Source organism: Rutidosis leptorrhynchoides, chromosome 6, assembly GCF_046630445.1.
Source record: "Rutidosis leptorrhynchoides isolate AG116_Rl617_1_P2 chromosome 6, CSIRO_AGI_Rlap_v1, whole genome shotgun sequence".
NCBI lineage: Eukaryota > Viridiplantae > Streptophyta > Magnoliopsida > Asterales > Asteraceae > Rutidosis > Rutidosis leptorrhynchoides.
The window spans coordinates 133,540,818-133,566,096 of NC_092338.1; the positions used below are offsets into that span (position 1 = coordinate 133,540,818).

Below are 25,279 nucleotides of genomic sequence, written 5' to 3' on the forward strand. Positions count from 1 at the left end.
AGTTTGTTTAATCGAACACGTTTTAGTTGTTAGTTAATATCAATCAAAATCCCCAATCAAACAAACCCTAGGACAATCGATAGTTTCAAACACTTGACTATGACCACTCCCTTGGGACGAACTTGATAAGAATACTTGCATTAAAGTACTATAATAACCGGGTTTTAAGTGCTCGTTAGTTGTGTGTGCTTAATTGTTAGTGTTTGAATCATAAATAAATTTAGAGGGTAAAAGTTATGCATAGCATCACACCATCAGTAATACACGTCAAATGAGACGACAATCGGTAAAATCGTTAACATTTTTAAGTTGAGAATTTTAATAAATTTTGTGTTTATGAGTTTAATAATGGTGTGTAGGTGTATAAATACACAAAAAAGGTGTATAATTACATACAAAAAAAAATCAGCTCACAATGTCGTTCGGAAAGCTTTCCTGGATGACATGTCGTCCGGAAAGAAAACCACGCCAAAATTTTGCAGTCAATTTTTTTGGAGCCATTTTATCTGACAGTCACCTTTCCGGAAGACATGTGGTTGTCCGTGAAAGTTGGTCAACATTTCAGGAAAAAGCGAGGTAGAAAAGCAGATTTTTTTGTCGTGTAGCCGACTTTCCCGGACGACATATGTCGTCTGGAAAGGTGTCGTTGCGAATAATCATTTTTCTAGTAGTGAATTTAATGTATATATAGACCAATAGGGATATGTAATCAAAAAAAAACAAAAAAACTTTATGCATACAATGTAGTAATTTGGATAAGGAAGTCCTAACATTTTAAATAAATACTAGTGAAATGACTCGTGAAATCACGCATTTGTTTAAACGAAACAATTTAGTAACATGTTTTAGGTATTAAGTAAATGTAAATCATAAAGTCATTTATTTTAATGACCCGTTTGACTAAGAAACTTGACGTTGTTTTTACAAATATATAGAGACATGTATTTTCGCGTACATATATAACGTAAGTAATTTCGTAAAAAAAATCCATATTTGAATATTAATAATATAATAATTATAATTATAATTATAATTATTATATGAAAAGTAAATAATAATAATAAAGTTCGCTCAAAGTTGAGTATTTATATTTTTAATAATAATAATAATTATTAGTAATAATAATAAATGCCTTTTAAATTTTTTCAAAAAATTAAAATTACAATTTAGGAGAGATTAGTATTTCCTTTTTTAAAAGATTTCGTATAATTTTTTAATTAAATTAATATATAATTATGACATCATCACTATAAAAATTAAAGAGTAATTAACCTAATGATGACATCATCATTTTAGAGTTATATGACTATACTAGTGAAATGACCCGTGGAATCACGGGTTTGGTTAAATAAAATAGTTTAACGATGTTTTTTATGTATTAAGTGAACGTAAATGCTAAAGTCATATAGTTTAATGACACGTGGAACCACATATTCTAACTAAGAAACTTGTCATTGTTTTTACAAACATATTGATATACTTAACTTAGTCAGAATAAATGAACTACATTTATTCTCCCACCACTTACTTTCAATTTTGATCACAATTATTATTTTTCTTATCATAAAATTTACATTACAACATTTTATTGAGACATGTATTTCGCATACATATGTAACGTAATTAATCCCGTAAAGAAAACCTATATTTGAATAATAATAATAATAATGTAATAATACTCCCTCCGTCCGACTACAAGTATCCGGTTATTTTTTGCACAAAGTTTTAGGAAATTCCATTAGCTTCATTCTCCACCGATCAGAAATCTTCTCTCTCTCCAGAATAACCTCTTCTGATTGATTGAAATATCAAGTAGATACTTGAAATGTGACAACAAAAAATAGAAAGGTGGATCATTATCATTTTCATTATTGTAGTAATATCGTTGTATATGTATGTAAATCAGTATTGTTATCTCATCATATTGTTGGTCAAAACAATAACTGAAGTGCTACTTGTGATGTGAGCAAAAGAAGTAAACAATTGTAATTAGTTAGATATACATATCAATTTTTTTACGAAACGTGATTTATAGTATCTGTAGCCTATCAATTAAAAGAAATTAACAACAATAAAAAAAATTCAGTCAGCTAAAGATATATAAAGATAATTAATAGTGATCACATTATGTATTCTCACCTTATAATAGCTTTATACCATTGAGGAGAAGTAGATGATTAACATGTATCGATTATGGTAGTTAATATCATAGTACATAACTCGGAGAAGAAAAAAAAGCAAGCATGAATAATTGCAGCTAAAAAAATTAGGGCATAAATACGTATCACATTAAGATTGAATAAATGAGTAAATATGATGAGTTTATATGTTTAAAATGGGCTAATATGATATAATTATGTTTAATTGGGTAAATATGTTATTATTAAGTTAAGAATGCTATATATGATAAAAACCCTAAATAAATAATAAAATATTTAATTAATGTTAATGACATTATCAAGATGGCTTAGATTTTTTTCTTTTTATTTTTGATTTTTTCTTAACAAAGGAAATAGTCTAATAATGAAATCATCATTTTAGAATTTTAATAGAAACTATAGATAGATAGATATAGATGCAAACTTTAAAAATTGATATAGAAACTCTCATTTTGTAAACATGAATATAATCACGATTCACGAACCCCGTGTGTATACGCGGGTCTAAAGTCTATTATACTTATAAACTAGTAACTAGTTTGATTGTCCTCGTATAATAAACTCACTATTTTCTCTGTATACATGCTCTTACCTCTAACTTGATTTGTTGCTCTTCCCTATCTGAAAACAGCTTAACTAAGTTCCTTGGAATTACTAATCCATCTAGACTGTCGCAAATTTCGTTGTTACTGTCACGAATACTCCTCACGACCCCTTCCCATGTCAATCTCCGACCATTTCCACTGATTTCTAAAGAGTAGCTAAATCTCTTTGCTTCTGTGTCCTCTCCCATGAATCGTATAAATGCTATGTAGCACGGAACCGCACCTAGAAGAAAATCTTCAAATTGATAACAAAAATGATCGCTGTAGCGGTTACATACCTAAACAATATTTCAATAAAATGTTTAGAGGTTTAAGAAATACATGAACATTTAGGAGTTATGTTTATAGGTTAATTTAACTAGTAACATGACTTTGTAACTTACAAGCAACATCCCTTTAACATTATCCTTCTCTTGTAGTTGAACATAACTATATTCGAACACAGATCCACGTGACATGTCAAAGTTGTCAACATTATGATCATCCTTAAGATGCGTTACAAGTCGTGTAATGCTGCCTTTGATCGAGCATTTAGAGCCAGAGTAAGGACAATCATAGGCAAGTTCATATGGTTTCGATAAACTCAATGGTTCTGCTACTTTCTCCAAAGCTAAGCACCTTATGCTACCTATTTTGAGACGGCATACTGGGCAACAACTTTTCAATCGGGTTATACACATTGGGCAAAAGGTGTGGCCATTTGGGCACTACATGAAATAAATTTTAATAACATCATTATTATAAGTGCATAATATGAAGAAACCAAACACAATTATTCAAGACATATTGTTATATTTGGATCATGTTAGTAATCACTCGTATTAGGAATTATGTTCCATGTACGTACCAACGATAAATGCATCTACATGTACGAAAATTACATTTAATTACAATTTGCAGCATTTCATGAGCGGTTGCAATTAAAAAGATACTCGTATATACTAGCAACATATCAGAGCCGCAGATTGAGGCCTGCAAAGTGGCCTAATATCCAAAAGGGCTCAAAAAATATCGTCTAACATTACATACATATACATAGTTCAATTTATTTATTAAGAATTTAAATATGTCAAAATAAAATACCCAATATAACTGGTTAGTGAAAAACCTTTTTATATTAAAAACCTTTTTATATAAAAGATCATTTTTATTATTTTATTTATATTTATTGAACATGCTCATAAAATTAACGAGAGCACCCTGCAACATATATACCTGGCGAATCGGCGAGGACATAAATTCAGTGCAGACAGGACATTCAAGAAGCTCGTATACATTGTCTAAAACCAATTGATGTTTCTCACTTTCTTGTGAAACTATTAGTTCACAGTAATTCAACTATGAACACCAGACTCTTAATTTCACACAAACAATAGGAATTAAAGTGCAGAAAATTAAGAGAACACGAATTAGAAGAAAACCAATAATATATTAAGCACAATCGTGTTTTTGATATATATATGAAAACTGCAAACATAAACGTGTATTTATACAAGAAGAACCAAATCTTCCAGATTTGGTTTCTTAACAAACTACTCTACAAAATAGGAAAAGATATACAAGGATCAAAGCTAAACTTAAGGAGATTAATTCTGGAAGATAAACACAAAAACGCATCATCATATATCTTCTAAATATAAAAGAGATCTTCCAGAATCTTCAAATGGCTTTATCAACAAGAAATCATTCGGCAGTTGACTTTTGAAAACTTCAGACTCTAACATCATCTGCTCCTCAGACTCTAACATCATCAGACTCTAAAATCTGCAAAATACTTTGACTCATCAGATTAACTTTCCCAACAATCTCCCCCTATCTGATGATGTCAAAACAATTCAAGCTACTAACCCATCAACTTCTTGACCTCTCTTTCAATCAGCTTGCACTTATGCTTCATGTGTGAGATCTTCTTCATCATACTGATCTTGCTGTACAAGTGCATCAACAACTTTCTTCGAAAAGGTAAGGTCTGCAGAGATTCACACCTTGTCATCAAACTTAATAGCAGCTCAATATTAGCATCCTCAAACTGATCCACTCTAATCAACATTCTCCTTCCATTAGAAGTTTTAACCAGCAATGCATCCAAATACTCAACATAAAAATCATCTATAAACTCCATATGTTCAGGAACAGCATATGTATCAACTATCCTCTTGACCCTTCTTTCTTTCTTTCTCAAATTAAAGGCTTCACAGAAAACTTCATAATCCTTCAAACTAATAAACCCTTCTTCAAACACCAGATGCACAAACATAAAAATCCTCTTAAACACCTCACTTAAAATCACCCTGTCACCTTCACAACCTCTCAAACCAAATGCAATTCCTCTCCATTCACAAAATCCTAACCTCAATATTTGATTCAACTTCACCCTTAATCTTTTATCAGAAGCATGAGATAAAGTCAGAAACAAACACACTCCATCATACTCAGTCCTATCAATTTCAACCTTCAACACTTCTCCTTCATACCTTCTAAATCTAAACCTTTTATTCAACTTAGCTCTCAGATCATTCAAGACCGCAGGATTTTCAGAAATATCACCAGCAGATTCTGCAATCATCTCACCAACAGCTGCAACATTTTTACCCTTATCCTTAACACCACCAGCAACAATTTCATCACCAACAGTAACATTCTCAACCACATTTTCTGAAACCACAACCTCATCAACAACAATGTGCTCCCCCTCAATTTGATTCTCCCCCTCAACAGCAGCTCTCTTATTCTTATCACCAGCAACCTCTGCATCATCAACTCTCTTTCTTTTCTCCCCCTTTTTGACATCATCCACCTGAAGAGAAGATATGATTTCCCAGATTTCAGCTTGTTGATTTTTTAAAGTAACCAAATCAGAAGCAAACCCTGTAAAACAACTTTCTACCCCATCAACTTTCTTTTCCAATACATCCAACCTGTCATTAAACATCACCACAGAATTTGAATTACCAGCACCACCCTGCAACTCCCCAACCAACCTCCTCACCTCCATCAACTCTGATTTTGAAACAAAATTATTATTAAAGTTTTTAGAAAGATCAGACTGCACAACAGATAGTTTGTCATCAAACTTCTTAGTCAAATTAGTCAAAGCCTTATTCAAGCCAACCAATTCAACTGGTGCCCCAGTCTGACCTGCAGTGTCAATAGATGTGGGTATGGTTGGTATATCCTCATGACTTTCCTGTTGTGAAGAAAAGCAATCCTTGGATAAAGAAGGTGTTGAGGCCTGTACCACACCCTGTGACATGAGTGTGGCATTGGCAGCCTGTGCAAGAGTGTGTAAGGATGACATGCTCTGGAAAGGTAGTGACAGACTTAAGTCTGAGGTAGAAGTAGGTTTGGCCATTTCAGTAGGTTGTTGAATTTGGTTTGATGAGTCCAGGATTGGGACCTCTGTTTGTAAGTTAACTGAGGGGGTTGCATCAGTAACTGTAATGTGGGTATCCAAGTTAACTAACCTATCAGGTTTGGTTAAGGTCAAAGCACTGCTTGCAACAACCTCTAGCAGAGGTGAAGAAACAGTACTAGCACCATCTTGCCTAGTGAATTGTAATGGTGAATTCACAGGTGCTGAATCATCTAAGGGTTCAAGTATGGTGGTATTCTCTGTATGAACTGGTGAGTTCATAAGGTTGTTTGATGAAGATATTTGCTCAGTAGCAGTGGGTGAAGATGGGTTAGATTGAAGTGGTGTTTCTTCAACCATATCTTCAGCCTGCTCTGTTTGATTGACAATATGGGGTGGAGTAATTGGGGGGGTAGAAACTGAATGTTCAGATTCTGTTGAATGTTGTTGACCATTGTTGTGACCTTCTTCAGATTCTGATTGCTCAGATCCTGAAGAAGATGCCCCTTCAGATTCTGATTGCTCAGGATCTGCAGGTTGGTCTGCACGGCCCAAATTGACCCAATGCATCATAGCAGCTGTAAGAGGGACTTCTTGACCATCATCAATGTGCCTATGAAACATTTTGACACTGCATTCAGGTAAATACCTGTACTCATAGACATTAAAAGTTTGCAAACCATTGTACAAAATTGGTGTCATTGCTTGTTCAAACATTAGACTCATAAATCTTATGAATGGCACATTGTGATCTCTTAAAGGTTTTTCAGTAAGCACTAAGAGTTCATTAAAATACAGACGTGCAAAGTCTATATTTCTCCCTGTTACCATGGCATCAAAAATATGAGCCTCAAAATCATTTATTTCAGTTAGACTCCCACATTTAAAACTCAAACTTCTGATTATATTTGACAATAGAAACATCCACCTTGGACTGAACATACTGATTTTGACACTAGAATTGGTTAAGGGCTGACCAACTAGGTTAAAACAATTTCGTACAGCAGATTTTGCTGCTGTTCGAACAAAATTCTCATTAAAAGGAAGGTTTAAAGCAGCCCTTAAATGATTTTCAGTAATTGTTAAGGTGTTGTTACCATTCCTGTAAGTACCAGTAATTGACCTTGCTTCTCTGTTCCCATTACAAGTGTACCAGAACTCAGCCAGCATCTCAGGATACATCACCGTTGTCTTAAAGAAGGCATCCTTCAAAGGATGATTCCTCATAAACAGCATCAATTCCTCATATCCCTCATTAGCAAACCCTTCTGGAATTCTACCACAAGCTACCCTATTGTTCACCGATACCTGTACCTCCTTATTACCTCTAAAATCCTTTGCTCGATGCATCCTTTCAGTTGGTTCCAGAACAAAAGGGATGAATTTCATGTTCGCCATTGTAATCGCAAGAGAATTTCGAAAAACAGATGAGGGTTTTGAGATGATCGACTGATTTGACAAAAAAATTTAAAATTTAAACCCTATTAAATAATTCTGACACCGCCAAAAATTTTACCATTTACCTCCTCAAAAAGTTACAGTTTTGACCCTTTTATTATAAGAAATAGAATAAAGAAAAAATAAACTTACCTAAAACAGAACAAGAAAAAAAAAAAAAACTTTATTTGACTCAAGATAGAAAATAATTTACACAAAATTACATCAAAAATACACCAGAGTCACACCATCTCAGACTCTGAAATAGCATTACCTCATCCAGACTCATTAAAACATCAGACTCCGGAAGAGTCATCACTAGACAACATTTCACTAGATGGATTTAACATTCCAAGTTGTCCAAGAAGATAAAAATGCCTTTCTTCATTAAGTGCCTTAGTAAAAATATCTGCCAATTGATCCTTTGTACCAATATGCTTCAAATACACTTTGCCCTTTTCAACACAATCCCTTATAAAATGATGTCTGATTTCAATGTGCTTTGTTCTTGAGTGAAACACTGGATTCTCAGTAATAGCAATTGCACTCTCATTGTCACACATGATTGGAGTGTTGGACAATGTCAACCCAAAATCCAAAAGTTGATGTTGCATCCAAAGTAATTGAGCACAGCAGCTTCCTGCAGCAACATATTCAGCTTCTGCTGTAGAAGTAGCAACAGAGTTTTGCTTCTTACTAGACCAGCTAACCAGTTTTCCACCTAACAATTGACATCCACCAGAAGTGCTTTTCCTGTCTAACTTGCAACCTGCATAGTCTGCATCTGTGTAACCAATTAGATCAAACCCTGAGTCTTTGGGATACCAAAGACCCAGGTTAGGGGTACCTTTTAAGTACCTAAAAATCCTTTTCACAGCTTTGTAATGAGACTCCTTAGGGTCAGATTGGTAACGTGCACAAAGACATGTAGCAAACATTATATCAGGTCTACTTGCAGTTAAGTATAACAAAGATCCAATCAAACCTCTATAGGTTGATTGACAAGTGGGTTTACCAGACTCATCCTTATCAAGTTTTTCAGAAATGCTCATTGGTGTTCTTATAGAAGAACAATTTTTGAAACCATATTTGTCTAACATGTTAGCAATATAGTTACTCTGGTTTATAAAAATACCCTCAGAACTTTGTTTTATTTGCAACCCAAGAAAATAGTTTAATGTACACAAATTACTCATTCTATACTCTTTTGACATAATATCAGAAAACCATTTTCCCAAGTTAGGATTAGTAGACCCAAATATAATGTCATCTACATAAATTTGAACAAGTAGCACATCACCTTTGTCCTTTTTGACAAACAAAGTCTTGTCAATAGCTCCTCTGGAAAAATTATTTTCTAGAAGAAATGTTGACAAGGTATCATACCAGGCTCTTGGAGCTTGCTTCAGACCATACAATGCCTTTTTCAATTTGTAAACATGTTTTGGAAATTTCTTACTTACATAACCAGGAGGTTGTTTCACATACACCTCTTCTTGCAAAACTCCATTCAAGAAAGCACTCTTCACATCCATTTGAGATACCTTAAACCCTTTGTGAGCAGCATGAGACAAAAACAATCTGATAGCTTCAATTCTAGCCACAGGAGCAAAAGTCTCATCATAATCTATCCCTTCTTCTTGCCTGTACCCTTGAGCAACCAACCTTGCCTTATTTCTGATAACAATACCATCTTTATCCACCTTGTTCCTGAATACCCATTTTGTGCCAATGATAGTTTTATCATCAGGCTTTGGAACCAATTCCCATACTTCATTCCTTTCAAACTCTGTAAGTTCTTCAGTCATAGCCTCATTCCAGTCATCATCACCTAGTGCCTCATCAATCTTCTTAGGCTCAATAAGTGAAAGAAAACTTGAAAACAAACAGAAATTAGCTATGGCAGATTCAGACACAGCAGCCTGATTAGAAGAACTAGTCTTGGGTAACCCTGTAGTATCCACAACATAATCATCAAGATGCTTTGGATGAACTATGCTTCTTGAAGATCTTCTGATAGGTACAATGGGATCTGAGGTGGTATCTGATGATTGGCCACTCTCTTGATTAACAACAATCTCTTCTTCTTGTGTAGATTCTTCTGTATGAACACCTTCAGCAATAATATTTTTAGAGTCTGACCACTGTTCATCAGACTCAGACTCTGAATCCAGAGTCTGAACAATGTTCTCTGAAATTAACTTAGACATTTCTTCAAGTGCAGAATTCTCAGAATTGGATGATTGATCCATTTCTAAGGAGCTTTCATCAAAAGAAACATTGATAGATTCTTCAATCTTCATTCTCCTCTGATTGTAAACTCTATAAGCTTTAGATACAGAAGAATATCCCATAAAAATACCTTCATCAGACTTTGGCTTCATCTTATCAAGCTGATCTCTTTGATTTAAAATGTAGCACTTACACCCAAAAACTTGAAAATAATGAATAGTAGGCACCTTTTTGTGATATAACTCATAAGGAGTTTTACCATGTTTCTTCACAATCAGTGACCTATTTTGAGTGTAACATGCTGTGTTTACAGCTTCAGCCCAGAACCTTAAAGCTACATTCGATTGACATAGCATAGTTCTAGCTGCTTCAATAAGGGTTCTGTTTCTTCTTTCAGCAACTCCATTCTGTTGAGGAGTTCTTACAGCAGAGAAGTTTTGACCAATTCCAGATTCTTCACAAAAATCAATTAAAGTAACATTTTTGAACTCAGTACCATGATCACTTCTTAACTGTTTAACAAGAATACCCTTTTGAACCTGCTCTCTTTTGATCAACCTGATGATTTCTTCAGGAGCATCACTCTTTGCAGCCAAGAAAATAACCCAAGTAAATCTGGAATACTCATCAACAATCACAAGAGTATACCTTTTTCCACCCAAACTACTAGTATTCATTGGACCAAACAGATCCATATGAAGCATGTGAAGTGGATCACAAATGGTAGCCAGGGTTTTTGAAGGAAACTTGGTTTTGGTTTGTTTACCCATAATACAAGCAGAACATGGCTTATCTTTCTTAAAGGGTTGCTGTGGAAGACCTCTCACCAATTTCTTCTTAGACAGCTCATTTATATTCTTAAAATTAAGATGAGAAAGTCTTTTATGCCACAGCCAATTTAGCTCATTTACAGTCTGAGAATACAAACATGTCTCAATACCAGAATTAACAGAATTCAGATCCAATACATACACATTCTGATGTCTCCAGGCCACAAGTGTTGGCCTACCTTTTGGATCATAAATAATACCAGCTTTCTTTCTGATTCTTATTTCACAGTCTTCATCAGCAATTTGACTAACACTTAGCAGATTATGCATCAACCCTTCAACTAAGGCAACTTTCATCAAAGTAACACTACCAGCTTTCACAGTACCATAACCAACTGTCTTTGCAACAGAATTATCACCATATCTCACAGGAGGACCCTTCTCTTCTACAAACTCTACAAGATGTTCTTTGCATCCAGTCATATGTCTTGAGCAGCCACTATCCAGATACCACTTACTACCCTGCTACACAAGACACAAACAACTACACAATTAATTCTTGGAGGGAACCCACTTTTCAGTGGGTTCAATAGGAGAATCTTTTACTCTCCATACAAAAGCTTTGTTACCAATCCAGATCAACTTGTCTTTAACAGATTTCAAAACACTTTCACTTTCACAGACTTTGGGTTTCCAACACTTTTCAATTCTCTTTGGAAGACAACATGTACTCTTAACAGGAGATTTCTCTTTACTTTTGATTACATTATTAAGTTTTGAAATTTCCTTTTTAAGTTTTCGAATAGTCTTAGTCTGTTTGGACTTTGACTTTCTTTTTGACCTTTTAGAATCTGGACTGGTACTAGTAACAGAAGATAAATCAGATATGTCCTTGCAACTTGACTCATGGGTGATAGACTCCTGGTCAGAACATTCACTTTTAATTTTCAAATCTAAACTGTTAGAGTCTGAAGATTTCTCAAGTTCAGACTCTGATTGACTTTTACTTTCTGACCAGTTAGAGTCTGATGGTAACAAAATTTCAGACTCTAAAGGATCTCTGCTCTCAAGTACAATGATGTCTAAAGGCTCAACAGGATCTAATGATTTTACAAAAGCATTTGTCAAAATCTTTTTATCACCATCAAACTTTACAAAAGTATCTGGTAAAATATCAGGTTTAAATCTATTAGGATCAGCTTCCACATTATTGTCTAATATGTAGTTTTCACCTAATATAGCCTTAACATCATCTGGAATTTGTTTGGCAATAGCATCAGAATTCTTTTTAGAAGATACACACCAAGATCTACAAATTGACTCATAATGTTTTGACCTTTTAATTGATCTTCCTAATTCTGTATTTAATCTTTTAGTTTCTTCAGCATATGCCATTTTATAAGTGTCTAATTCAGCCTCACACGATTTTAATCCTTTAATTTCAGCATCTTTTTCCATAATTGACTGTTTAAGATCAAAGATTTGTGTTCTTAACCTATCAATGTCTTCTAAACACCACTTAAAGTCAAGCAACAAGTACTGAAACATTCTCACTTTTTCATTATCAAAATAGTTCACAAAGTTTTGTACCTTATAGGCAGAAATTTTATTACAAGAACTATCCATATCCATCTTCTCAATAGCCTTCAGATCCTCTTCAAAATTACTGGATCCACCAACCATTTCAGTTAAAGCCATAAAACACTTGTCTTCCTCATCATCTGATGATGAATCTTCATCCTCCCATGTTTCAGTATACAAAGCCTTCTCCTGTTCTTTACCCTTTGCCTTCTCAGCTTCATTCTTTAATTTCTTGTACTTCAACTTGTACTTTCTTGCTTTGTCAACAGACTTGTAGGAATCTGAACCTCCTTCAACCTTAGACCAGCAATCAGCAGCTATATGCCCTATCTTACCACACTTGAAACACTTAGCTTTCTTTGGATCAAATGAACTCTTACCTTTACCCTTCTTAAAACCAAACTTTCTTTGCTCAACTCTCTGAGCCAAAAGAGCTATCTGGGCCTCCAGATCATCATCTTCCTCATCTTCTTCAGATTCACTATCATCAGAAGTTTCATCATCCTCAGATTCAACCTTACTAGAGTAACTGGAGAACAACTGTTTGTTCTTCTTTGTAGTAGCCACCAAAGCTGCCTCTGGATCTTTAGCAACCTTCTTAACATTGATCTTGTTCTTCAACTGTGTTTCTTCAAAATTTGATAGAATACCAAACAACTCACTTAGCTCATACCCTTCAATCTTCTCACTTATTACCATAGAAGTAATAACCGATTCAAAGTTTGAAGGTAGTAATTCAATGAACTTTTGACACAAAACTTGTTGTGTCTTTTCTATACCAACACTTTCAAGATCATTTATCAAAACCTGAAACCTTGAGTGGAGATCACTTAAGGATTCTTTAGGCTCAGCAGCAAAGTTTTCATAGCATCTGATCAGATTCTTTCTCTTTTGAGTCTTAACAACTGTGACTCCTTCATAATCATTAAGTAAAAGATCCCACATAGCTTTAGCAGTCTTGGCATGACTAATTTTCCTGAGAATAGGAACAGTGACAGCATTACCAATAATACTTCTTATTTTGCTGTCAAGCTTAAACTTTATAGCTTCTGCTTCTGTCCATCTTTCTCTTGGAGTTGAACGAAAATAAGCAGGTTGTGCAGCAACAGTATCTGATCCAGGAACAGCATCGACCATTTGACCTGGTGTAATGGGTCCTGTGGTAAGGACAGTTTCTGCATCTTCATGAACAGATCCAAGAAACCATAGAACTTTTAGCTTCCATGTTGCAAAGTCTGTGCCATCAAAAATCGGCACACCTTTTCCAGCCATGACTGGAGTAACAATTGTACTGGTAGACATCTTGATTTCTTCAAAGATGAAAAATAGATCGTTTTAAAGATTACCTTTGACGGATTTACACCTTACCCGCTCTGATACCAGTTATTAGTTCACAGTAATTCAACTATGAACACCAGACTCTTAATTTCACACAAACAATAGGAATTAAAGTGCAGAAAATTAAGAGAACACGAATTAGAAGAAAACCAATAATATATTAAGCACAATCGTGTTTTTGATATATATATGAAAACTGCAAACATAAACGTGTATTTATACAAGAAGAACCAAATCTTCCAGATTTGGTTTCTTAACAAACTACTCTACAAAATAGGAAAAGATATACAAGGATCAAAGCTAAACTTAAGGAGATTAATTCTGGAAGATAAACACAAAAACGCATCATCATATATCTTCTAAATATAAAAGAGATCTTCCAGAATCTTCAAATGGCTTTATCAACAAGAAATCATTCGGCAGTTGACTTTTGAAAACTTCAGACTCTAACATCATCTGCTCCTCAGACTCTAACATCATCAGACTCTAAAATCTGCAAAATACTTTGACTCATCAGATTAACTTTCCCAACAGAAACCCTCGATTTATTTTCGATTGTTTTCCCCATTACCACCAGATTTTCGCATTTTCGGGAGACCTTCGATAGATACAAGGGAAAAACCTTATCTTCTTGCCGTTGCCAATATTCAACGTTCCGTTTGAGATTTGTTCCTTTGCCTATCAAACAATGTGTAAAACAAACTTTTGGGATAAATTAATAGTGGAACATGGATATAATTTACAGAAATTGGAACAGAAAATAATAATTACAGATATACACATAACAAAGTAAAGATTCGAAACACAATAACCTAATCAAATACATGTTGGAAGTTGGAACCAAGAAAAAACGCCAATTTTTAAAATAATACACTAATATATTAATTATTTATTTTTTGTTTCAAAAGAAAAAACCTAACACGTGCTTAAACCCTAACCAGGATCGATGACTAACGAAATACATAATCATAATTATAAGTATATGTAGAATATACATGCGCACTTCACATGAAAAAGAAGAAGCAGAATATTTCGTACCTTTTCTAGTAAACGTAGAACCTGATTTCCGTTTTCTATATATATTTGCTCTTTTTTCAACCACGAATAACTTGTATGCATATATCATTATCATATTATAATTATATTTAATATTTAATTTTAATTAATTTATTAAAGTAAAATTTAATTATATACAACCAATCAGAGTCCTATTACAACTACTCTACTGAATAGATGTTTTTGAACTTAAAGGGATAACTCGGGCCGCTACAGGGTTGTAAATTTAGACTACAAGGCCAAACAAACAATAAAAACACCAATGCTATAAAAAGTTTGACTTGGCGTTTTTATCTCACAGAAGAACAACTAACATCCTTTTTATCTTAAACACAGTTATTACTCTTAAACCTAGCAGTGGTGAAGTCTCCCAAATAATTTTAAAATATATCAAGTCTCCCAAATTTAATCAATAATGAACGTTTCTAACTTTTCAGTACAAAAGTTAACAAAAAAAATGTTACATTTTACTACAAATGTCCCTTGCGATCTTTCATTAGTAGTACTATATACTACTGTGATACTTAGATACTCTAGTATATATAATATTCACAGACTGATAAACATAAAACACTATTTGACTATTTGTTCCATTCATATTCATAAATCATACAGTAATAATATTTTAATAACATTATACTGTAACAACTTCTATATATCTATTTATTTATCTATTTATCTATCTATACATTATATAAAGCGTGTGAAGATAATTCTACGTGTCAACTTCTGATTAAATTCTGCCACATGTCAACTCCATATTTTACACTGCCACATATCAGCTCCATATTACACTATTTATTTGTTTAAAATAAATTTATATTTTGATTGATATTAATTCACAATATATAACCTATATTACATAGTTTTTTAAATGACATATCATATCGACCCATGTATATATATTATTTGAAACAACCATAGACACTCTATATGCAGTAATGTTGGAGTTAGCTATACAGGGTTGAGGTTGATTCTAAAAATATATATACTTTGAGTTGTGATCTAGCCTGAGACGTGTATACACTGGGTAGTGGATTGATTCAAGATAATATATATCGATTTATTTCTGTACATCTAATTGTGAGCAACTAGTTGTAGGTTACTAACGAGGACAGCTGACTTAATAAACTTAAAACATTAAAACGTATTAAAAATGTTGTAAATATATTTTGAACATACTTTGATATATATGTACATATTTGTTATAGGTTCGTGAATCGACCAGTGGCCAAGTCTTACTTCCCGACGAAGTAAAAATCTGTGAAAGCGAGTTATTGTCCCACTTTTAAAATCTAATATTTTGGGATGAGAATACATGCAGTTTTATAAATGTTTTACGAAATAGACATAAGTAAATAAACTACATTATATGGGTGAATGATCGAAGCCGAATATGCCCCTTTTGCTTGGTAACCTAAGAATTAGTAAACCGATCTACTAATTGACGCGAATCCTAAAGATAGATCTATTGGGCCTAACGAACCCCATTCAAAGTACCGGATGCTTTAGTACTTCGAATTCGTTTTTATCATGTCCGAAGGATTTTCCGGAATGATAGGGGATATTCTTATATGCATCTTGTTAATGTCGGTTACCAGATGTTCACCATGTGAATGATTTTTATCTCTATGTATGGGATGTATATTGAAATATAAAATCTTGTGGTTTATTATTATGATTTGATAATATATAGGTTAAACCTATAACTCACTAACATTTTTGTTGACGTTTTAAGCATGTTTATTCTCAGGTGATTATTAAGAGCTTCCGCTATTGCATACTAAAATAAGGACAAGATTTGGAGTCCATGCTTGTATGATATTATGTAAAAACTGCATTCAAGAAACTTATTTTTGATGTAATATATTCTTATTGTAAACCATTATGTAATGGTCGTGTGTAAACGGTATATTTTAGATTATCATTATTTGATAATCTACGTAATGCTTTTTAAACCTTTATAGATAAAATAAAGGTTATGGTTGTTTTAAAAATGAATGCATTCTTTGAAAAACGTCTCATATAGAGGTCAAAACCTCGCGACGAAATCAATTAATATGGAACGTTTATAATCAATATGAACGGGACATTTCAGTTGGTATCCGAGCGTTGGTCTTAGAGAACCAGAAAATTGCATTAGTGTGTCTTACCGAGTTTGTTAGGAAGCATTAGTGAGTCTGAACTTCGACTGTATTTTTCTTCAAAAACGATTGCTTAACATTTTTTGTTGGAAACTATATATTATTAACATGTAAATATTATGTGATATATTAATCTCTTAACGTGTTTGATATTGTGTAAATCCCATTGATTCACCTAATAATAATGAAGAGTCAAATATATTTTGGGAAGATTCACAAATTCCCGAAGAGGAACCGGAATAAGAGGAACCAGAAGAGGAGGAATCGGAAGAAGAGGAACCAGAAGAGGAGGAATCGGAAGAGGAGGAACCAGAAGAAGAGGTTCTGGAGGAAGAAATATTGATACCTATAGTAAATCGATTAAATAAAATAAAATCCTCAACCAAAGGACCAAAGTTAATAATGGTCAATGGTGTTTCCGCCGAGGAAGCAAAATATTGGGAAGATTACCAATTTTCCGATGAATCGGATCCCGATGAGGATTCCGATGATGTTATAGAAATTATCTCGACCCAATTTAATAAAGCGAAAGAAAATAATAAGGGGAAAGGTATAAAAATAGAGAAACCCGATTCCAACCCCGATGAACTTTATATGTATCGACAACATCCGTATTTCCTAAAATGTAACAATGACTCGGGAACCTCTAAACCACCAGGTTTTTCTATACCATTGTGAAAAACGACGGCTCGTATTAGAGGAACATCATATATTCCTGTAAAATTAGGAAAACGAACCAAGTCCGAAGAAGAAGAAACCAGTGATTCAGATTAGAGGGTTGTAATCATGTTGTGTATTATATGTATTGTAGTGTGCTTGTACTTTTATGTTCTATGTAAAAATTTCTTGTATTGTTTGTTAATTATCTTTTACGAATCTAATCCTTGTATATTTTACAGTATAAAAACAAAATGGACGTTAAGGGTAGACAACCGAATATTTTAGAAGATCTACCAGAGGATATGATTGAGGAAATCTTGTCTAGAGTCGGTCAGAATTCATCAGCACAATTAATTATGGCAAAATTAACTTGTCAAACATTTGAAAGACTTTCCAGAAATACCTTTGTTTATAAAAGACTTTCCTTTGATAGGTGGGGTATATCACATTGGGGAGACCATAAGTTACGCCGTGTTTTCTTTAAAGCGTTAATGTGGGAACCCAAATGCAATTTTACGCTACGGGTTAAGAACCTATTTTGACTCAACATATCCCAACATAGGATTTCGTGAATTAGAAAGAGCTTCTAACATGCAACATAAAGAAGCATGTTATGCTTACGGGTTAGTGATGTTCGCTTCTTACCAAAGTGAGAAAAAGAACATCGGTTTGCAGCTTTTAAATAAGACCTTCCCACAAGTGACGGATTCAGTAGTTGGGGTGAGAAACAAGGTTTTTAGATTATTACGGGGCTGTTGGACATTACGAAACCCTCGTCCTTTTGATGACATTACAACATGCTGCCTAGCCAATGGTCATAACAGTTATTTTCCACATGACCAAGGATGGGAAGTCGTCTTAGTAAAACCAGAATACATGACTTGTTTCTGGACTTATGAATTACGTGTCTTTATTTCCTTTGCTGAACAACTTGCGTATTAACTAGATTTATCTTCAAAACTATCATGTATCATAGTGTACTATATTTCATGTTATATGTAATATAGCGAAGTTGTAAGTTTGAAGAATATTTGTATGTGATATATTATTATAATCAGTTTTTCATATGAAATTTTAGTAGTTGAATTGTATATTAGCTACTAAGTATGAACTTAACGTGTAGGTAGTACCCGAATTTAAACTTATATAATGCTAATATGAAGAAAAAGCTTTTATAAATGAGTTCATATTATGCTACGAAATACTATTGACTACTCTTAATATTCTGTATGATTAACTCGATTCAGTTGGCTATTTTGAAGGAAATGGCACCGACTACTTGACACACCATGAATATGAGCGAAGAGGAATTTCATACCTTTCTTGCTGCAAACATAGCCGCAGTACAGGCTGCGCTACATACCAACAATAACTATGAATCTAGCAATGTAGCTAACGGCGCAAGAAATCGTGTAGGATGCTCCTACAAAGAATTCACTTCCTGCAAACCTTTGGAATTTGATGGAACCGAAGGACCAATTGGATTGAAAAGGTGGACCGAGAAAGTCGAATCGGTATTTGCCATAAGTAAGTGTACTGAAGAAGACAAAGTTAAGTACGCTACGCATACCTTCACAAGTACTGCGTTAACGTGGTGGAACACCTATCTTGAACAGGTAGGACAAAATGCTGCTTACGCACTACCGTGGTCGGCATTCAAGCAATTGATGATCGAGCAGTACCGTCCTAGAAACGAAGTCAATAAACTCAAGGCAGAACTTAGAGAGTTACGAACACAAGGGTTCGACGTTACCACATATGAATGACGATTCACAGAGTTGTGCCTATTGTGTCCAGGAGCATTCGATGATGAAGAAGAGAAGATCGACGCGTTTGTAAAAGGGTTACCAGTAAGGATTCAAGAAGATGTGAGTTCACACGAGCCCGCTTCTATACAGAAGGCAAGTCGAATGGCTCATAAACTCATAAATCAGATTGAAGGAAGAATTAAAGAGCAGGTGGCCGAAGAAGCCAACACAAAACAACTCAAGAGGAAGTGGGAGGAAAACGGTGACAAGAGTCACCAGTACAACCACAATAATAATTACAACCACAATCGCAACAACTATCCCAACAACCGCAACAACAATCGCAACAATAACCGCAATCCAAACAATAACTACAACAAACATCCCAACAACAACAATAACTACAACAACTGTTTCAACAACAATAACAATCCCAACAACAACCTCAATAACAACAACGGCAACAAAAACCAAAAACAGCCATGTCATAGGTGTGAAGAAAATCATCAGGGGTTTTGAACGACATTATGCAACAGGTGTAAAAGAAATGGTCGGAACAAGTAATGCCGAAACGAATAGTGTCGGAACAAGTAATACCAACACTGTTTGTTATAAATGTGGAAAACCGGGCCACATTATAAGAAATTGCCCGAATCAGGGGAATACTAATGGACAGGATCGAGGAAGAGTTTTCAATATTAATGCGGCAGAAGCACAAGAAGACCCGGAGCTTGTTACGGGTACGTTTCTTATTGACGATAAATCTTCTTATGTTTTATTTGATTCGGGTGCGGATAGAAGCTATATGAGTAGAGAATTTTGTGCTAAATTAAGTTGCCCATTGACGCCTTTGGATAGTAAATTTTTACTCGAATTAGCAAACGGTAAATTAATTTCAGCAGATAATATATGTCGGGAGAGAGAAATTAAACTGGGGGATGGAACATTTAAAATTGATTTAATACCAGTCGAGTTAGGGAGTTTTGATGTAATAATTGGCATGGACTGGTTGAAAAAGGTGAGAGCAGAGGTCGTTTGTTATAAAAATGCGATTCGCATTATGCGTGAAAAAGGAAAACCTTTAATGGTGTACGGAGAAAAGAACAACGCGAAATTAAATCTTATTAGTAGTTTGAAGGAGCAAAAACTAATAAGAAAAGGTTGTTACGTCATTCTAGCACACATCAAGGAAGTTAAACCTGAAGAAAAGAACATCAGTGATGTTCCCGTAGCAAAAGAATTTCCCGATGTATTTCCGAAAGAATTACCGGGATTACCCCCATATCGATCCATTGAATTTCAAATAGACCTTGTACCAGGAGCTGCACCAATAGCTCGTGCTCCATACAGACTCGCACTCAGCGAAATGAAAGAATTACAAAGTCAGTTACAAGAACTTTTAGAGCGTGGTTTCATTCGACCAAGCACATCACCATGGGGAGCTCCTGTTTTGTTTGTCAAGAAGAAAGATGGTACATTCAGGTTGTGTATCGACTACCGAGAGTTGAACAAACTTACCATCAAGAACCGCTACCCACTACCGAGAATCGAAGACTTATTTGATCAACTACAAGGCTCGTCTATTTATTCGAAGATCGATTTACGTTCTGGATATCATCAAATGCGGGTGAAGGAGGATGATATTCCAAAGACTGCTTTTAGGACGCGTTACGGTCATTACGAGTTTATGGTTATGCCGTTTGGATTGACTAACGCACCAGCTATGTTCATGGACCTCATGAACCGAGTGTGTGGGCCATATCTTGACAAGTTTGTCATTGTTTTCATCGATGACATACTTATTTACTCGAAGAATGATCAAGAGCACGAAGAACATTTGAGAAAAGTGCTAGAGTTGCTGAGAAAAGAAAAACTGTACGCTAAGTTTTCAAAGTGTGCATTTTGGTTGGAAGAAGTTCAATTCCTCGGTCACATAGTGAACAAAGAAGGTATTCAGGTGGATCCAGCAAAGATTGAAACCGTTGAAAAGTGGAAAACCCCGAAAACTCTGAAACACATACGCCAATTTTTAGGACTAGCTGGTTACTACAGAAGGTTCATCCAAGACTTTTCCAGAATAGCAAAACCCTTGACTGCATTAACGCATAAAGGGAAGAAATTTGAATGGAAGGATGAACAAGAGAAAGCGTTTCAGTTATTGAAGAAAAAGTTAACTATGGCACCTATATTTTCATTACCTGAAGGGAATGATGATTTTGTGATATATTGTGACGCCTCAAAGTAAGGTCTCGGTTGTGTATTAATGCAACGAACGAAAGTAATTGCTTATGCGTCTAGACAATTGAAGATTCACGAACAGAATTATAGACGCGGTTGTTTTTGCATTAAAGACTTGGAGGCACTACTTATATGGGGTCAAAAGTATTATATATACCGACCACAAAAGTCTTCAACACATATTTAATCAGAAACAACTGAATATGAGGCAGCGTAGGTGGATTGAATTGTTGAATGATTACGACTTTGAGATTCGTTACCACCCGGGGAAGGCAAATGTGGTAGCCGATGCCTTGAGCAGAAAGGACAGAGAACCCATTCGAGTAAAAGCTATGAATATAATGATTCACACTAACCTTACTACTCAAATAAAGGAGGTGCAACAAAGAGTTTTAAAAGAGGGAAATTTAAAGGATAAAATACCCAAAGGATCGGAGAAGCATCTTAATATTCGGGAAGACGAAACCCGGTATAGGGCTGAAAGAATTTGGGTACCAAAATTTGGAGATATGAGAGAAATGGTACTTAGAGAAGCTCATAAAACCAGATACTCAATACATCCTGGAATGGGGAAGATGTACAAGGATCTCAAGAAATATTTTTGGTAGCCATGTATGAAAGCCGATGTTACTAAATACGTAGGGGAATGTTTGACGTGTTCTAAGGTCAAAACAGAGCATCAGAAACCATCAGGTCTACTTCAACAACCCGAAATCCCGGAATGGAAATGAGAAAACATTACCATGGATTTCATCACTAAATTGCCAAGGACTGCAAGTGGTTTTGATACTATTTGGGTAATAGTTGATCATCTCACCAAATCAGCATACTTCCTGCCAATTAGAGAAGATGACAAGATGGAGAAGTTAGCACGACTGTATTTGAAGGAAGTCGTCTCCAGACATGGAATACCAATCTCTATTATCTCTGATAGGGATGGCAGATTTATTTCAAGATTCTGGCAGACATTACACCAAGCATTAGGAACTCGTCTAGACATGAATACTGCCTATCATCTACAAACTGATGGGCAGAGTGAAAGGATGATACAAACGCTTGAAGACATGCTACGAGCATGTGTTATTGATTTCGGAAACAGTTGGGATCGACCTCTACCGTTAGCAGAATTTTCCTACAACAACAGCTACCATTCAAGCATTGAGATGGCGCCCTTTGAAGCACTTTATGGTAGAAAGTGCAGGTCTCCGATTTGTTGGAGTGAAGTGGGGGATAGACAGATTACGAGTCCGGAGATAATACAAGAAACTACCGAGAAGATCATCCAAATTCAACAACAATTGAAAACCGCCAAAAGTCGACAAAAGAGCTACGCTGACATTAAAAGAAAAGATATAGAATTTTAAATTGGCGAGATGGTCATGCTTAAAGTTTCACCTTGGAAAGGTGTTGTTCGATTTGGTAAACGAGGGAAACTAAATCCAAGGTATTGAACGTGTCAGACCAGTAGCTTACCGACTTGAGTTACCCCAACAACTCGCAGCTGTACATAACACATTTCACGTCTCGAATTTGAAGAAATATTTTGCTAAAGAAGATCTCACTATTCTGTTAGACGAAATTCAAATCAACGAAAAACTTCAATTCATTGAAGAACCCGTCGAAATAATGGATCGTGAGGTTAAAAGACTTAAGCAAAACAAGATACCAATTATTAAGGTTCGATGAAATGCTTGTTGAGGACCCGAGTTCACCTGGGAGCATGAAGATCAGATGAAAAAGAAATACCCACACCTATTTCCAGAAGATTCGTCAACACCTTCTACAACTTAAAATTTCGGGACGAAATTTATTTAACGGGTAGGTACTGTAGTGACCCGAACTTTTCCATGATTATATATTAAATGAAAACTATATTTGCATGATTAAATGTTTCCAACATGTTAAGCAATCAAACTTGTTAAGACTTGATTAATTGAAATAGGTTTCATATAGACAATTGATCACCCAAGTTGACCGGTGATTCACGAACGTTAAAAATTGTAAAAACTATATGATGACATATATATGATTATATATATAGTTAAAATGATATTATGATAAGTAAGTATCTAATTGGGCATTTTAACAATGAGTTATATACATAAAATTGAGTTTATTGAATTAAGAAACTCGAAACGATATATATAACGATTATCGTCATAATAACGTCTTACTAAATACATATGAATCATATTAAGATATTGATACACTATGTTTAATCATGATAAATGATAAGTAAACATGTCATTAAGTGTATTAACAATGAACTACATATGTAAAAACAAGACTACTAACTTAATGATTTCGAAACGAGACATATATGTAACGATTATCGTTGTAACAACATTTAACTGTATATATTTCATACTAAGATATATTAATATATCATAATATCATGATAATGTAATAATTTAACATCTCTTTAGATATAATAAACAATGGGTTAACAACATTTAACAAGATCGTTAACCTAAAGGTTTCAAAACAACATTTACATCTAACGACTAACGATGACTTAACGACTCAGTTAAAATGTATATACATGTAGTGTTTTAATATGTATTCATACACTTTTGAAAGACTTCAAGACACTTATCAAAATACTTCTACTTAACAAAATTACTTACAATTACATCCTCGTTCAGTTTCATCAACAATTCTACTCGTATGTACCCGTATTCGTACTCGTACAATACACAGATTTTAGACGTATGTACTATTGGTATATACACTCCAATGATCAGCTCTTAGTAGCCCATGTGAGTCACCTAACACATGTGGGAACCATCATTTGGCAACTAGCATGAAATATCTCATAGAATTACAAAAATATTAGTAGTCATTCATGATTTATTTACATGTAAACAAAATTACACATCCTTTATATCTAATCCATATACCAACGACCAAAAATACCTACAAACACTTTCATTCTTCAATTTTATTCATCTAATTGATCTCTCTCAAGTTCTATCTTCAAGTTCTAAGTGTTCTTCATAAATTCTATAAGTTCTAGTTTCATAAAATCAAGAATACTTCCAAGTTTGCTAGCTTACTTCCAATCTTGTAAAGTGATCATCCAACCTCAAGAAATCTTTCTTATTTACAGTAATATATCTTTCTAATACAAGGTAATACTCATATTCAAACTTTGGTTCAATTTCTATAACTATAACAATCTTATTTCGAGTGATGATCTTACTTGAACTTGTTTTCCTGTCATGATTCTACTTCAAGAACTTTCAAGCCATCCAAGAATTCTTTGAAGCTAGATCCATTTGTCTCTTTTCTAGTAGGTTTATCCACAAAACTTGAGGTAGTAATGATGTTCATAACATCATTTGATTCATACATATAAAACTATCTTATTCGAAGGTTTAAACTTGAAATCACTAGAACATAGTTTAGTTAATTCTAAACTTTTTCGCAAACAAAAGTTAATCCTTCTAACTTGACTTTTAAAATCAACTAAACACATGTTCTATATCTATATGATATGCTAACTTAATGATTTAAAACCTGAAACACGAAAAACACCGTAAAACCGGACATACGCCGTCGTAGTAACACCGCGGGCTGTTTTGGGTTTGATAATTAAAAACTATGATAAACTTTGATTTAAAAGTTGTTCTTCTGGGAAAATGATTTTTCTTATGAACATGAAACTATATCCAAAAATCATGGTTAAACTCAAAGTGGAAGTATGTTTTTCAAAATGGTCATCAAGACGTCGTTCTTTCGACTGAAATGACTACCTCTTACAAAAATGACTTTTAACTTAAATTTCCAACTATAAACCTATACTTTTTCTATTTAGATTCATAAAATAGAGTTCAATATGAAACCATGGCAATTTGATTCACTCAAAACGGATTTAAAACGAAGAAGTTATGGGTAAAACTAGATTGGATATTTTTTGATTGTTGTAGCTACGGGAAATATTGTAACAATTCTATAAA

The 25,279-nt window shown here is 34.3% G+C and overlaps 1 protein-coding gene across 1 annotated transcript in view; it reads right to left on the reverse strand.

The window, feature by feature from the left end:
* Positions 1 to 2,642: 2,642 nt before the first annotated feature.
* LOC139852091 (E3 ubiquitin-protein ligase SINAT2-like) overlaps positions 2,643 to 25,279 on the reverse strand; it is a 116,579-nt gene continuing 93,942 nt past the window's right edge. Inside the window, exons 2-4 of the mRNA XM_071841314.1 lie at positions 3,980 to 4,071; positions 3,148 to 3,471; positions 2,643 to 3,042 (exon numbers count right to left, since the gene is read on the reverse strand). Of these exons, the coding sequence (XP_071697415.1) occupies positions 2,725 to 3,042; positions 3,148 to 3,471; positions 3,980 to 4,000 (663 nt within the window). The 5' untranslated portion in view covers positions 4,001 to 4,071 and the 3' untranslated portion in view covers positions 2,643 to 2,724. The remainder of the gene's footprint in view (positions 3,043 to 3,147; positions 3,472 to 3,979; positions 4,072 to 25,279) is intronic.